General features: G+C 40.3%; 1 protein-coding gene across 1 annotated transcript in view; it reads right to left on the bottom strand.

Moving 5' to 3' along the window:
• The window catches only part of ADAMTS12 (ADAM metallopeptidase with thrombospondin type 1 motif 12), a 389,258-nt gene that overhangs the window by 75,773 nt on the left and 297,685 nt on the right, over nt 1-15,800 (bottom strand). The window contains exon 17 of the mRNA XM_005694823.3: nt 872-998. Within this exon, the coding sequence (XP_005694880.2) occupies nt 872-998 (127 nt within the window). The remainder of the gene's footprint in view (nt 1-871; nt 999-15,800) is intronic.

The following is a 15,800-nucleotide window of genomic DNA, read 5'->3' as shown; positions in this document are numbered from 1 at the left end:
GAATGAATGCCTGACGGGATCTGCAAATGAAATACATCTCTGTTTATGGACACAAGGGAATGAAAACACTCCCCACAATTAATTCTTTCTTCCCTTCCCTCCCTTCTTTTTTCTTTTTCTTCCTCTCCCCTACCCCTCTTTCTCTCTCTTTTTAACAAATATCCCTCATAATAACATCCCAGCTGCCTTCTATAAACTTGATTCTATATGATTCGGAGCAGGTGAATACCTCTATTAACAGCAATTCTCAACCAAGGGTGATTTTTCCCCCAGAAGAGATTTGGCAAAGTTTGGAGACATTTATGGTTGTTACAACCTGGATGGGGAAGATGAAATGCTACAAACTTCTAAATGGACACAAGGCCAGGGATGCTGCTAAACATGTGACAGGCCCCAACAACAAAGAATTATCCAGCTGCAAATATCAACAGTGCTGAGATAGAACAAGCCTGATCTATAAGTCCACTTTTCAAGGCAGTGGTCCAAAAGTGTCAGCATATTCTCCATAAGCTACTATTGCACTGGTTGGTAAAGTGCTCTCGGAAAAGCCAAACCAATTAGCTAAAGAATTTTAGGATGATCTACACACCACTCTGTTCAACAGTGCTTTGGGACTTAAATCTTACCAAATAATTAAACATAGATCACACGAGCTTTGTAAGAAATACTGTTCTCTGGGGAGAAAACGTTCCCCACTCACACCTTGTCACAGGTTCTAATAGCATAGCCACAGAAACCTGTGACAGCTTGCCTATATTTATTCTAATAATGAAGCCACTCAGCCCTCCCGTATCACTGAGCCCTTGATTACTATGAAATCAGACACCATGGTAGGCAGACACACAGAGCTCGAGCTGTTACCAACAGTTACCTGGGTGGACAATCCTTTTCATGACACTTCTTCTGTCTCCCATTGGGTTGTGTTTCTGGGTCACAGAACGTAGCTTTCACTATCCCACGACCCTTCTTCACACAATGGGCAGTCTGGCGGCGGATACCTGGGGGTTTAACAGAATGGTTTGCACGTATTAAACCCGAGCCCACATTCTTAGTGTCCGATGAGGCCCCTGATCATGCCTATAACTGATGAGAAAGTTGTCCATAAAGTATTTGGTCTTTATTTTCTTAAAGATTTTTTTTTTTTATGTGGACCATTTTTTTAAAAGTCTTTATTGAATTTGTTACATTACTACTTCTGTTCTATGGTTTGGCCTTTTAGCCATGAAGCATGTGGAATCTTAGTTCTCCAACCAGGGATCAAATCCACATCTCCCACATTGGAAGGTGAAATCTCAACCAGTGGACCACCAGGGAATTCCGTCCAGAGTATTCGGTTTTTAAAATAGGAATGGGGATCTCTTTAAATCTGCTCACGCTGCTGAACGCAATGGGTGAAAAATATCTCCTAAGTAAGGACCACAGATGATATAGGCAAATTAACATGTAATCTAGTATACAGATTTCACTCTAGCTGTGGAGACAAGACTAACATACATATACGAAATAAAACACAAAGTGAGATTTAAATACTGAAAGCAGATGCTATCACCAGCTGTTGCAACACAATCAGACTTATTTAATAAAAGAAGAGAGGAATGGGAGCTTTACATTAGTTGGGGCTTGTAAACTCTGAAAGACAGGAATAAAATTCAAACTAATGTTGTGAAGTTGAGAGGTTATGTTTTTTAAAGTAGAGGGTTCTGACAGCAGGGATTGAAAATACTGTTGCCTTTGACACCAGGTTAGTAAGTAAGAAAGAGAAGCACATAGAAAACACTGGGTCTGCAGGTGAACGCAGTCTACGTCAGGGCTGGATTTGACTTTGGAAATAGAATAATAGTTGGGTTCGATCCCTGGGTCAGGAAGATACCCTGGAGAAGGGAATCGCTACCCACTGCAGTATTCTTGCCTGGAGAATTCCTTGGACAGAGGAGCCTGGCAGGCTACAGTCCCTGGAAGCACTAAGAGTTGCGCACTAATGAGTGACTCCTTCCCCAATTTGGAAGCGGTCTGTTGTTCCAAATATGGACTGGTTCCAAATTTGGAAAGGAGTAGGTCAAGGCTGTATATTGTCACTTTGCTTATTTAACTTATATGCAGAGTACATCATGCAAAATGCTGGGCTGGATGAAGCACAAGCTGGAATCAAGATTGCTGGGAGAAATATCAAGAACCTCAGATATGCAGATAATACCACCCTTATGGCAGAAAGTGAGGAGGAACTAAAAAGCCTCTTGATGAAAGTGAAAGAGGAGAGTGCAAAAGCTGGCTTAAAACTCAGCACTCAAAAAAACAAAAGATCATGGCATCCAGTTTCATCACTTCATAGTAAATTGATGGGGAAACAATGGAAACAGTGAGAGACTTTATATTTTGGGTTCCAAAAGTTCCGGGAGTTGGTGATGGACAGGGAAGCCTGGCATGCTGCAGTTTATGGGGTCACAAAGAGTTGGACGTGACTAAGAGACTGAACTGAACTGAGTGACTAACACTAACTAACTGAGTAATAACTAACCCATGTAGTGCTTGCCTTGCCCAGGGCACTGTTCAGACTTGTATGTGTGTATGTGTTTCTGTGTGTGTGTGACTACCTATGTCCCAGACAAATATATACACATATATAAGTGTAAGCATGTGTATGTATAACATAGCATCTATTATTTACTATGATGTATAATAATTAAAACCTCACAACCCAATGAGGTCAACACTATTACTATTGCTACCTGACAGATGAGAAAACAGGGCACAGTGAAGTCATACAGGTTAAGAAGGGAAAAGAAAGGACCACTGGCTTTAATAGCTAGGACATCATTGGCAAGAGAATGTAGAGGAGTGGCCAGACGTCATGGGTTAAGAGGTGAGGGCAGGTAGGAAGAGTGTCATCATCTCTCCTGAGAGGGCCAATGAGTCCATGCAAAATAGGAAAGGCTGGGTGGGAAGACTAAGGATGGAGGCCCCAGGCAAGAGAGCAATTGGCCAGCACAGAGACGGACACCCTGAGCTCTCAGGGCATCTGGGCCTCAAGTGGGCTCACTGGTGAAGCCCAGGATTTGAAAGGCCACGTGTGCACCAATAAGCTAGTCACCTCCTTGCTTTAGTGCCAATGACATGAAGGGATTCCCCATTATCCACAATGCTGGCGGGACCCAAACTGGGGAGCTCCCCTACCATGCACTGCCTCACATGCCCTTACATGGACTCATGCCAATATCTGGGGCTAGCCTGCATATTCAGATGTCAAAGATTGTATCTCAGATGAGACAGTTGGATGGCATCATTGACTCAATGGACATGAGTTTGAGCAAAATTCAGGAGATGGTGAAGGGCAGGAAGCCTGGTGTGCTTCAATCCATGGGGTCACAAAGAGTCAGATATGATTGAGCAACTGAACAACAACAAATTCAAAAATGTCAGAGGGAAATGCAAAACAGTAAGTGAAGACTTTAAAATGAATCAACAGTATTTTATTCACTCAGTTCAGTTCACTCGTTCAGTCATATCCAACTCTTTGCAACACCATGGTCTGCAGCACGCCAGGCTTCCCTGTCCATCACCAACTCCTGGAACTTGCTCAAACTCATGTCTATCAAGTCAGTGATGCCGTCCAATCATCTCAGCCTCTGTTGTCCCCTGCTCCTGCCTTCAATCTTTCCCAGCATCAGGGTCTTTTCCAGTAAGTTGGCTCTTTGCATCAGGTGGCCTAAGTATTGAAGCTTCAACTTCAGCATCAGTCCTTCCAAAGAATATTCAGGATTGACTGGTTTGAACTTGCAGTCCAAGGGACTCTCAAGAGTCTTCTCCAACACTACAGACCACTAATCTATTCTTCTAGCACTTGAGTTCTCACTTCATAGATACAAAGCTAAGCCCAAACCTTCCAATGAGGGGCCCCGACTCAGTAGACTGATTTATCCCAGGTTATAGGAACACAATACCTGGCCGGGTGCTTCTGACTCTACTCAGGTGGTTCTCTGTTCACTTCATAAAATTTAATCTATAATTCCACCCCTTACTAAATTCTAGTTAAATAAATAAGACAAATAAAATCCAAGAGTCCTAGGTTCTAGTCTCTATTTTTCCTTCTACTCATTTCTAGTTTAACTGCAACAAAATGAGAATAATGACTTCAGACTGTTTAAGAGTGTGATGCTGAGCTAGTTTATTTCTGGGAGTGTCTTCTACTTTTAAAATCTATAATCCATGAAGAGAAGATAAAGTTTAATCATGGAAAACAGTGGCTAATAAGTGAATTCTGGTTAACAAAATTTTACCATTAACTTGGAGAAGTTTGTTTCAACTGCCATCAGAATGTCTCCACGTTGCTAGTTCTTATTGCCTTGGTGACAAGGTGTATTTTCCAAAGATGGCTGCAACAATACTCTCTCTTTTGGCATATTCTTTTCTAGTTACCCTGACTTTGGACTGAATACAGAAGTGAAGTTATGTGAGTTCAGAGGTGAGGTCACAAAAGACCATGTGGTTTCCCTCCAATTCTTTAGAATCTGTCACTTTTAAGACCCTCCACCTGCCATGGAGTAGGAAGCCCCCACCCTTGGAGATATCAGGTATAGCTACTCCAGTTGACAGTCCCTAGTGAGTTATCCAGCCCAAATGTCAATCATGAGTTAAGAAGCCTCCAGATGATTCCAGCTTCTAGGTATTTGAATAATTCTTTGTCATCCAGGTCTTCCTAGCTGAGGTGTCAAACACTGTGGAGCTAAGGCATGCCATCCCCACTGTATCCTGTCTAAATTTCTGACCTACAGAATCCTACCTACGTGCATGCATGTTAAGTAGCTTCAATTGTGTCCGATTCTTTATGACCACATGTACTGTAGTCCCCTAGGCTCCTCTGTCCATGGGATTCTCTAGGCAAGAATACTGGAGTGGGCTGCCATGCCCTTCTCCAGGGGCATCTTCCCAACTCAGGGACTGAACCTGAGTCTCTTAGATCTCCTGCTTTGGTAGGTAGGTTCTTTACCAGTTCAATTTATAGGTAAGAAGCCCAATCTTACCTATAGAGCATAGTGAAATGGTTGTTGTAGGACACTAAATTTAGGTTGCTGTGTTATACAGCAATAGTAACTGGAATAGTACTCAATAAATGCTAGCTGCCTTCTTTTCTTGAGTTAAGACCCAGAGCTACCAATGAGCTTGGCTTGCTAGGAAACTCACCACTACTGATTTTATTGACTTTTCATTTCATCCTCTCCTGTGTTTTCTCTTTTCATTTCTTTTTTTTTTTTTTTTTGGTTTTCACTCCAGATCCACTCTGCAGAAGCTGATACTATGGATTGCTGTGGCTTCCAATTAGATTTGGGGAATGGAGACACTGTTTCTTTGGAAAACTGCTCCTTCTTTTACTTCTTTAGGCCTAGGATAGTAGCTTTGTTCCCTCCATCCTCTACTATTAATGGATGGACAGAGGTAATGAATTACTTTTCTTGGCTTCCCTAAGCCCTACTCACACCTTTGAAAGTAGTCAAGGTATTCTGTTTGGGTGTGCAGGAACCCTGACTGATAACGTCTCCACTGTAATAAAAAACTGAAACCATTAATTATGAGTGGCATAGTCATCAATCAACTCTGTATACCAACTGCTGAAACAACAGAATCTTTCTCTGATATAGGATATTGTAATACCTCTTTGTGGAGGGGGTCAGAATCAGTCATCATTTTAAGAGTAGTGATCATGATGTAACACTGCAAATGCAGAAAGTGTAACAGATTAGGTTGAATCTATGTGACCCTGACCTTTTCCTGTAATTCAAAAAAGAAAAATGATCTTGGCTTTTAAATCTGGCTTGCCTTTTGACCCTTTAACTTACACACTGAACACAGCCTGCAAAGAAATTCTAAGTAATTAAGGTGCCAATCAATATGTTGGCCCATGATGTATGATCTTTTTAATGTGTTGTTGGATTCTGATTGCTAGAATTTTGTTATGGATTTTTGCATCTATGTTCATCAGTGATATTGGCTTGTAGTTTTCTTTTTTGTGGCGTCTTTATCAACACATTAAAAAGATCATACATCATGAGCAAGTGAGCTTTATCTCAGGGATGCAAGGATTCTTCAATACCTGCAAATCAATGTAATATACCACATTAACATATTGAAAAATAAAAGCCGTATGATTATCTCAATAGATGCAGAGAAAGCCTTTGACAAAAGTCAACATCCATTTATGATAAAAACTCTCCAGAAAGCAGGAATAGAAGGAACATTCCTCAACATAAAAAGCTATATATGACAAACCCACACCAAACACTATCCTCAATGGTGAAAAATTGAAAGCATTTCCCCTAAAGTAAGGAACAAAACAAGGGTGCCCACTCTCACCACTACTATTCAACATAGTTTTGGAAGCTTTGGCCACAGCAATCAGAGCAGAAAAAGAAATAAAAGGAATCCAAATTGGAAAAGAAGAAATAAAACTCTCACTGTTTGCAGATGACATGATCCTCTACATGGAAAACCCTAAAGACTCCACCAGAAAATTACTAGAACTAATGAATGAATATCGTCAAGTTGCAGGATATAAAATCAACACACAGAAACCCCTTGCATTCCTATACACTAATAATGAGAAAATAGAAAAAGAAATTAAGGAAACAATTCCATTCATCATTGCAACGAAAAGAATAAAATACTTTAGGAATATATCTATCTAAAGAAACTAAAGACCTATATATAGAAAACTATAAAACACTGATGAAAGAAATCAAAGAGGACACTAATAGATGGAGAAATATACCATGTTCATAGATTGGAAGAATCAATATAGTGAAAATGAGTATGCTACACAAAGCAATCTATAGATTCAATGCAATCCCTATTAAGCTGCTGCTGCTGCTAAGTTGCTTCAGTCGTGTCTGACTCTATGCGAACCCAGAGACAGCAGCCCACCAGGCTCCCCCATCCCTGGGATTCTCCAGGCAAGAACACTGGAGTGAGTTGCCATTTCCTTCTCTGCCTATTAAGCTACCAACAGTATTTTTCACAGAGCTAGAACAAATAATTTCACAATTTGTATGGAAATACAAAAAATTGCAAATAGCCAAAGCAATCTTGAGAAAGAAGAATGGAACTGGAGGAATCAACTTACCTGACTTCAGGCTCCATTACAGAGCCACAGTCATCAAGACAGTATGGTACTGGCACAAAGACAGACATGTAGATCAATGGAACAAAATAGAAAGCCCAGAGATAAATCCGCACACATATGGACACCTTATCTTTGACAAAGGAGGCAAGCATATACAATGGAGAAAAGACAATCTCTTTAACAAGTGGTGCTGGGAAAACTGATCAACCACTTGTAAAAGAATGAAACTAGATCACTTTCTAACACCGCACACAAAAATAAACTAAAAATGGATTAAAGATCTAAATGTAAGACCAAAAACTATAAAACTCCTAGAGGAGAACATAGGCAAAACACTCTCTAACATAAATCACAGCAGGATCCTCTATGACCCATCTCCCAGAATATTGGAAATAAAAGCAAAAATAAACAAATGGGACCTAATTAAAATGAAAAGCTTCTTCACAACAAAGGAAACTATAAGCAAGGTGAAAAGACAGCCTTTAGACTGGGAGAAAATAATAGCAAATGAAGCAACTGACAAACAACTAATCTCAAAAATATACAAGCAACTTATGCAGTTCAACTCCAGAAAAATAAACGACCCAATCAAAAAATGGGCCAAAGAATTAAAAAGACATTTCTCCAAAGAAGACATATGGATGGCTAAAAACACATGAAAAGATGCTCAACATCACTCATTATCAGAGAAATGCAAATCAAAACCACAATGAGGTACCATTTCACACCAGTCAGAATGTCTGCGATCCAAAAGTCTATAAGCAGTAAATGCTGGAAAGGGTGTGGAGAAAAGGGAACCCTCTTGCACTGTTGGTGGGAATGCAAACTAGTACAGCCACTATGGGGAACAGTGTGGAGATTCCTTAAAAAACTGGAATAGAATTGCCTTATGACCCAGCAATCCCATTGCTGGGCATACAAACTGAAGAAACCAGAATTGAAAGAGACATGTGTACCCCAATGTTCATTGCAGCACTGTTTATAATAGCCAGGACATTATAATAGCCTAGATGTCCATCAGCAGATGAATGGATAAGAAAGCTGTGGTACATATACACAATGGAGTATTATTCAGCCATTAAAAAGAATATGTTTGAATCAGTTCTAATGAGGTAGATGAAACTGGAGCCTGTTATACAGAGTGAAGTAAGCCAGAAGGAAAAACACCAATACAGTATGCTAATGCATATATATGAAATTTAGAAAGATGGTAACAATAACCCTGTGAGACAGCAAAAGAGACACAGCTGTATAGAACAGTCTTGGACTCTGTGGGAGAGGGAGAGGGTGGGTTGATTTGGGAGAATGGCACTGAAACATGTATAATATCATATATGAAACGAATCGCCAGTCCAGGTTTGATGCAGGATACAGGATGCTTGGGGCTGGTGCACTGGGATGACCCAGAGGGATGGTACAGAGAGGGAAGTTGCGGGGGGGGGGGTGTTCATGATGGGGAACACGTGTATACCCATGGCGGATTCATGTTGATGTATGGCAAAACCAATATAATATTGTAAAGTAATTAAAATAAATAAATCAAAAAGATGTTGGCCCACAACTAAGTTAACTGATTATCTATAAGTATTTTCTTGAAAAGGGCAGTAAGTGGAAATCAATCACATTCTAAATAGACGAGAATCAAACCCAAAGTTTTATAGAGGAATATGAGTCACTGTCTCCACATATAGAAATGAGAATGTCACCATGAAGCTGTAAAGATATAGTAAACTTTTTTAGACACTGGTAGTGAGCAGAGTACATCATGAGAAACACTGGACTGGAAGAAACACAAGCTGCAATCAAGATTGCCAGGAGAAATATCAATAACCTCAGATATGCAGATGACACCACCCTTATGGCAGAAAGTGAAGAGGAACTAAAAGCCTCTTGATGAAAGTAAAAAAGGAGAGTGAAAAAGTTGGCTTAAAGTTCAACACTCAGAAAACGAAGATCATGGCATCCAGTCCCATCATTTCATGGGAAATAGATGGGGAAGCAGTGGAAACAGTGTCAGACTTTATTTTTGGGGGCTCCAAAATCACTGCAGATGGTGACTGCAGCCATGAAATTAAAAGACGCTTACTCCTTGGAAGGAAAGTGATGACCAACCTAGATAGCATATTGAAAAGCAGAGACATTACTTTGCCAACAAAGGTCCATCTAGTCAAGGCTATGGTTTTTCCTGTGGTCATATATGGATGTGAGAGTTGGACTGTGAAGAAGGCTGAATGCCAAAGAATTGATGCTTTTGAAGTGTGGTGTTGGAGAAGACTCTTGAGAGTCCCTTGGACTGCAAGGAGATCCAACCAGTCCATTCTGAAGGAGATCAGCCCTGGGATTTCTTTGGAAGGAATGATGCTAAAGCTGAAGCTCCAGTACTTTGGCCACCTCATGCGAAGAGCTGACTCATTGGAAAAGACTCTGATGCTGGGAGGGATTGGGGGCAGGAGGAGAAGGGGATGACAGAGGATGAAATGGCTGGATGGCATCACTGACTCGATGGACGTGAGTCTGAGTGAACTCCGGGAGTAGGTGATGGACAGGGAGGCCTGGCGTGCTGCGATTCATGGGGTCGCAAAGAGTCGGACATGACTGAGCGACTGAACTGAACTGAACTGAGTGAGCAGTCGGGGCTTTCTTGAGGCTCAGAAGGCAAACAATTGACCTGCGATGTAAGAGACCTGGTTTGATCCCTGGGTCAGGAAGATCCCCTGGAGAAGGGCATGGCAACACAGTCCTGTTTTCTTGCTGGAGCATTCCATGGACAGAGGAGCCTGGTGTGCTACTGTCCATGGGGTTGCTAAGAGTCAGACACATCTGAGTGACTAACACACAGTGAGAGATTAATTAAGAATTTTACTTTAAAAAAATTATCTTCATAAATACACTTCAACCTGATCATCTTGAGTGAAAATTTTCCCTTGATATAAAGAACAAGTTTCTTATGTCCAAAACCAAAACAAAATTAAACAGAACAATACAGTCCATCATATTCTCAATTCAATATTGAGACTGTAAAATAAAGGGAGACTGTTATATGGGTAACTTAGCACATAGAAGATTTTTCTGACTCAAAAATTTAATTTATGAGGGGATAAACTGAAGACTTAGCTTACTGTAATTATCTGCGGCAGAAAATGTAAGATGTCCTACTATTTTAACTTAAGATCAAAGATACTCAAGCACAGAATATTTAATCACAGAATCTGAAAGAGATTCAAAATACTGTATACCACGTCTTAAAAATACTGACAAAGAACGAGATCTTTTTTAAAAAACAACCATTTGAGAGCAAGTTAAGCAGTACAAGTTAAACTTTACACTAGCACACAATTGATAATTCTTCTTAAACTGGACATAACGTTGAGTTTAATATAAGATGAAAACAAACACTGCCACAATTCTCTTAAGTAAACAGAAATAACATTTAACTTCATAGAAGATGGGAAGAATAGGAATTATATAACCATATGTCTTGTTGGCAAGTCCATCTAAATCTATCAACTTTCAATTTCAGTTCCCAATAAACATATATTTTGTATTTTCTGGCTCTTTGACTCCCTTCTTCTCTGATTTCCTTGATCAGTGAATTCAGATCTGTCCTTCATAATGAAGGTTCAGAACTTGAATCCCATCATTGCAAGAGCTCAAACACATTGATGTGTGTGTGTGTCTTCAACAACAACTACAATGTCAACATTAACATCACCCCCACTGGAATTAGAAACGGTTTTGAATCCTGCTTTTAACATGTATCAAATGATCTTGGGCAGTCTTTCTAACCTCTTCCAACCTCAGTTTCCTCATCCTCATGTTGATGAGAGTATGGTATAAGGTTGCTGTGAGGATATAAATGAGGCATACACTCTGATATATACATGATGTTTCTAAGATGATATCCCCTAAATCCTGGCACAGTGCTTAATGCATGTTAGGTCCCTGAGAAAAGATTTTAACCTGAACGTGAAGTCTCTCTGTAACCCACTCACTAATCATGGGACATTATTTGCCTGCACAGCTCTGTTTTCTGAATGTTGTGAGGTCACGGTTCACTTCACACTCTGATACCAGGGAATAGAGCAAATCTAACTCATCCTGTCCTCATACTCCAATAATGTAAGCTTCTTACTACAAACAGCAGGACCCTGATTTATACAATTGTTTCTCTAGCTCAAGAGGACATTGAAACTGACTTCGGTAAGTACAAATATTAATTGGATATCAACTAATGAGGTTTGATTTTATTATTATCCATTGCTGAAACTCACACTTGTCACAACACTGGTTAAGACTTAAGGCCAATAGTTTCCTCCTCCCTGAAATCCCAGTGAACTGATTACATATACTGACTCTCATGGTCAGAAAGAAATTTTTAAAGAAATAAGTAAGTACATAAGATATGCTCAAATAGGAGCATTGCTGGTGCTTGAAGAATGCTTAACGAATGAGGCAGGATCCATTTTCAAAACTTAGGATCAGGAAGTACTCTTTCCTGCTTGTAATTTCTCCTCTATACCTGCTATGTACACATCAGGCAAAGCACATGCTTAAAAAAGAGGCAGAGGCCAGAAACGTCTCACAAAACTTACAAGTTAACAAGAAAGCAGTCAGCCAGCAATTTCAGGGCACACTGAGCAAAGCCAGCCTTCAGAGAAACCAACTGAGAAATCCCCAGAAAGTGCATTATTAGGGAACCAAACTAAGGTCCTGGAAACAGGGGAGGGACTAATCTCTGCTGGCCACATGTGCTAAAAAAAAAAAAAAAAAAAAAGGGATGGGATGCAACAAAGATGACCAGTAGAATACAAGAACATTAGATTAGCCTCCTTGGAAAGGATTCTGGTTAAAAGTTCCATATGTAGGGAACTTGGAAGTTGCCACTCTGCTGTAATGACAAGTAAAAAACCTGGACAGACTGAAAAACCAACTATTCTTGGGCATGTGAGAGGAAAGGGTATAGGTCAAACTGCTATCTTCAAGACTTGAGACACAGACAGATGAATAGTCACAGATTCCCAACTTCCCAAAGCAGAGACTCATAAGTGGACCACCATGGGAACCTGAATTTCACCAACTAAACATTAAGAAAAGAGTAACTAAAGACCCTCTTGATGAAGGTGAAAGAGGACAGTGAAAAAGCTGGCTTAAAACTCAACATTCAAAAAACTAAGATCATGGCATCCAGTCCCATCACTTCATGGCAAATAGATGGGGAAACAATGGAAACAGTGATGGACTTTATTTTCTTGGGCTCTAAAATCACCACAAATGGTGGCTGCAGCCATGAAATTAAAAGATGCTTGCTCCTTGGAAGAAAAGCTCTGACAAACCTAGACAGTATATTAAAAAGCAGAGATACTACTTTGCCAATGAAAGCCATCTAGTCAAGGCCATGGTTTTTCCAGTAGTCATGTATGGATGTGAGAGTTGGACCATAAAGAAAGCTGAGTGCCGAAGAATTGATGCTTTTCTAACTGTGGCTTGGAGGAGACTCTTGAGAGTCCCTTGGACAGCAAGGAGATTAAACCGGTCAACACTAAAGGAAATCAATCCTGAATATTTGTTGGAAGGACTGATGCTGAAGCTGAAATTCCAATACTTTGGCCACCTGATGTGAAGAGCCAACTTACTGGAAAAGACTCTGATGCTGGGAAGGATTGAAGGCAGGAGAAGAGGGGAATGAGAGAGGACAAGATGGTTGGAGGGCATCACCGACTCAATGGACATGAGTTTGAGCAAGTTCTGGGAGATGGTGAAGGACAGGGAAGCCTGGTGTGCTGCCGTCCACAGGGCTGCAAAGAGTCGTACACGACTGAGGGACTGAACAACAACAGTGCCAGATACCGAACAACAGACCCAGGATACCCCACGATACCATGTCAGAAAAAATGCCAAAAAACTACTTCTAGGCATATCATTTTCAGATTATAGGAAAACAAAGACAAAGAAAAAATATCGTGAAACAAGCCAGTGGGAAAAAACACCTTGCTCACAGAGGCACAAAGAAAAAACTGCATAAGGCTTCTCAGAAATCTCACAAGCAAGAGGAGAGTGGAGTGAAATACTAAGAAGTGTTGAGAGAAAAAAAACACAGCAACCTAGAATCGGGCACCCTGTGAAATTACCATTCAAAAGAGAAGCAGAAATACTTTTTCAGACAAACGTAGGTGGAAGGAATTTGTTGCCAGTAGACCTGTGGGAAAGAAATGTTAAGAAAGAAGGAAAGCATTAAAAATCAGAAACTTGGATCTATATTAAAAAAAAGGAAAAGCATTAAAGAAGCAATAAATGAAGGTTAAATAAAAACTTGCATTTTTAAAATTCTGAGCTGATCTAACAGAAAACAGTTTGTTAAAATATTAATAATAATACCAACAATATATTGGTTATGATGCTTATGTGTATATGATACATATGTATATGGGCTTAGGTACATATACAAATGAAATGAATAACAAATGATACAACAGACAAGAGGCAGTAACTAGGATTATTTTGTTATTATAAGGTATTCTTACTGCCTATAAAGTGGTATAGTGCTATTAATATTTGAAAGTGGACTTGGATTAGCAGTAAACATATATTGCTAATTCTAGGGCAAACACTAAAAAAAAAAAAATTAGCTACTCTAGGCTAAGAGTTCTCACTAGTTCATTAGTAAAGGGCAACTAGAAAGTTATCAGATCTCTACTGTGTCCTGCTGCTGCTGCTGCTGCTAAGTTGCTTCAGTCGTGTCCGACTCTGTGTGACCTCATAGATGGCAGCCCACCAGGCTCCCCCATCCCTGGGATTCTCCAGGCAAGAGTACTGGAGTGGGGTGCCATTGCCTTCTCCAATGCATGAAAGTGAAAAGTGAAAGTGAAATCATGCAGTCGTGTCTGACTCTCAGCAACCTCAAGGACTGCAGCCTACCAGGTTCCTCTGTCCATGGGATTTCTAGGCAAGAGTACTGGAGTGGGGTGCCATTGCCTTCTCCACTACTGTGTACTACTAGTGGTTTATTTTACATATTTATGCATATGGTAAACTATATAATCCTTATTTCAGAGCATATATTTAAATCTGTCTCAATGAATCCTATTATTTTTATGAAGTCCTACATATTGAAACATGTACATATTGATATTTTTGGGGAGTTAATATCTGGACTTGGTTGATCCAACTTGACAATTACAGAGGACAAGGGGATTCCCTGTTGGCTCAGATGGTAAAAAATCTGCCTGCAATGCAGGAGACGTGTGTTCTATCCCTGGGTCGGGAAGTTAAAAGAAGGGAATGGCAACCCACTCCAGTATTCTTGCCTGGAGAATTCCATGGACAGAGGAGACTGTTGGGCTCAGTCCATGGAGTTGCAAAGAGTTGGACACAACTGAGTGACTAACACTTTCATTTTTTCAAAAATCCTACTTGACAACTAACAGAGGACAAAGTCAGATGGAATAGGACCAAGATAAGTGTGATTTAAAAAAGTAAACGAAGTATCTAACTCTGATTTTCTGTCTTCTAAGCATCACAATGGGCTTCCCAGGCGGCTCAGTGGTAAAGAATCTGCCTGCCAATGCAGGAGATGTGCGTTTGATACTGGGTAGAGAAGATCGCCTGGAGGAGGGAATGGCAACCCAGTCCACTATTTTTGTCTGTAATGTCCTATGGACAAGGGAGCCCAGCCCTATAGTCCATGGAGTCCCAAAGAGCTGGACTAAACGACTTGAGCAAGCTCAATCACTATATGGTCACCTATCAGAATTAGAGAGAAATACTTGCCCTAATGTGTTATTCTCACCCTTTATCAAGGATATGTGGACATATCCCAAATGTATGATTATTTTGAGCCTTCGCAGCAATACGGTCAAATAGACCCTGTAAGAACTAGTTTTAGTGACTGTAGGTATCTGTTCTACATGTATTTATTTCTAATGAACATGATTTAGTTTCTAAGGCAGTTTAGAACAGTTCTAGCAATCTCTAGGAGCTTCCCATGGTCTTTGGAATTGTCAGTATTTGCCTTTTCCTATCAGAACATGATGTTTCTTAAACAAAGGGACAATGATTATACTCCAGAGAGAATTCAGCCAAGCCAGGTGATGTCCAGAGTGGGGCAGTGGGAAATGTTCTCCCTTTGGTGCAGGCCATTGCTGTACTTCTACACCTAAAAACACAGCATCGAGAAGACCACAGAGCACACAGCTGGCAAAGGTCACACTCAGAGGTGACGACTCACTGTCTCACAGTAGTGCCACTGCTGTAGTTTTTTACTAGACATAAGGCAATTTTGGTTAGAATGTATTACAATAAGAAGCTTCCTGCAGTACTGAGGTTAGAACAGGGCAAAACTATGGCTGTTTATCCAAGTCTAAGCCCCAACCAGTAACGCTAAAGAAGCTGAAGTTGAACAGTTGGTTCTATGAAGACCTACAAGACCTTTTAGAACTAACACCCAAAAAAGATGTCCTTTTCATTATATGGGACTGGAATGCAAAAGAAGGAAGTCAAGAAACATCTGGAGTAACAGGTAAGTTTGGCCTTGGAACACAGAATGAGCAGGGCAAAGGCTAACAGAATTCGGCCAAGAGAACACACTGGTCATAGCAAACACCCTTTTACAACACAAGAGAAGACTCTACACATGGATATCACCAGATGGTCAACACCAAAATCAGATTGATTATATTCTTTGCAGCCAAAG

This window comes from Capra hircus, chromosome 20, assembly GCF_001704415.2.
Source record: "Capra hircus breed San Clemente chromosome 20, ASM170441v1, whole genome shotgun sequence".
In the NCBI taxonomy this organism is placed as follows: domain Eukaryota; kingdom Metazoa; phylum Chordata; class Mammalia; order Artiodactyla; family Bovidae; genus Capra; species Capra hircus.
Note: the sequence above shows the minus strand (reverse complement) of the source record. Positions and strands in the feature narration are given on the sequence as shown.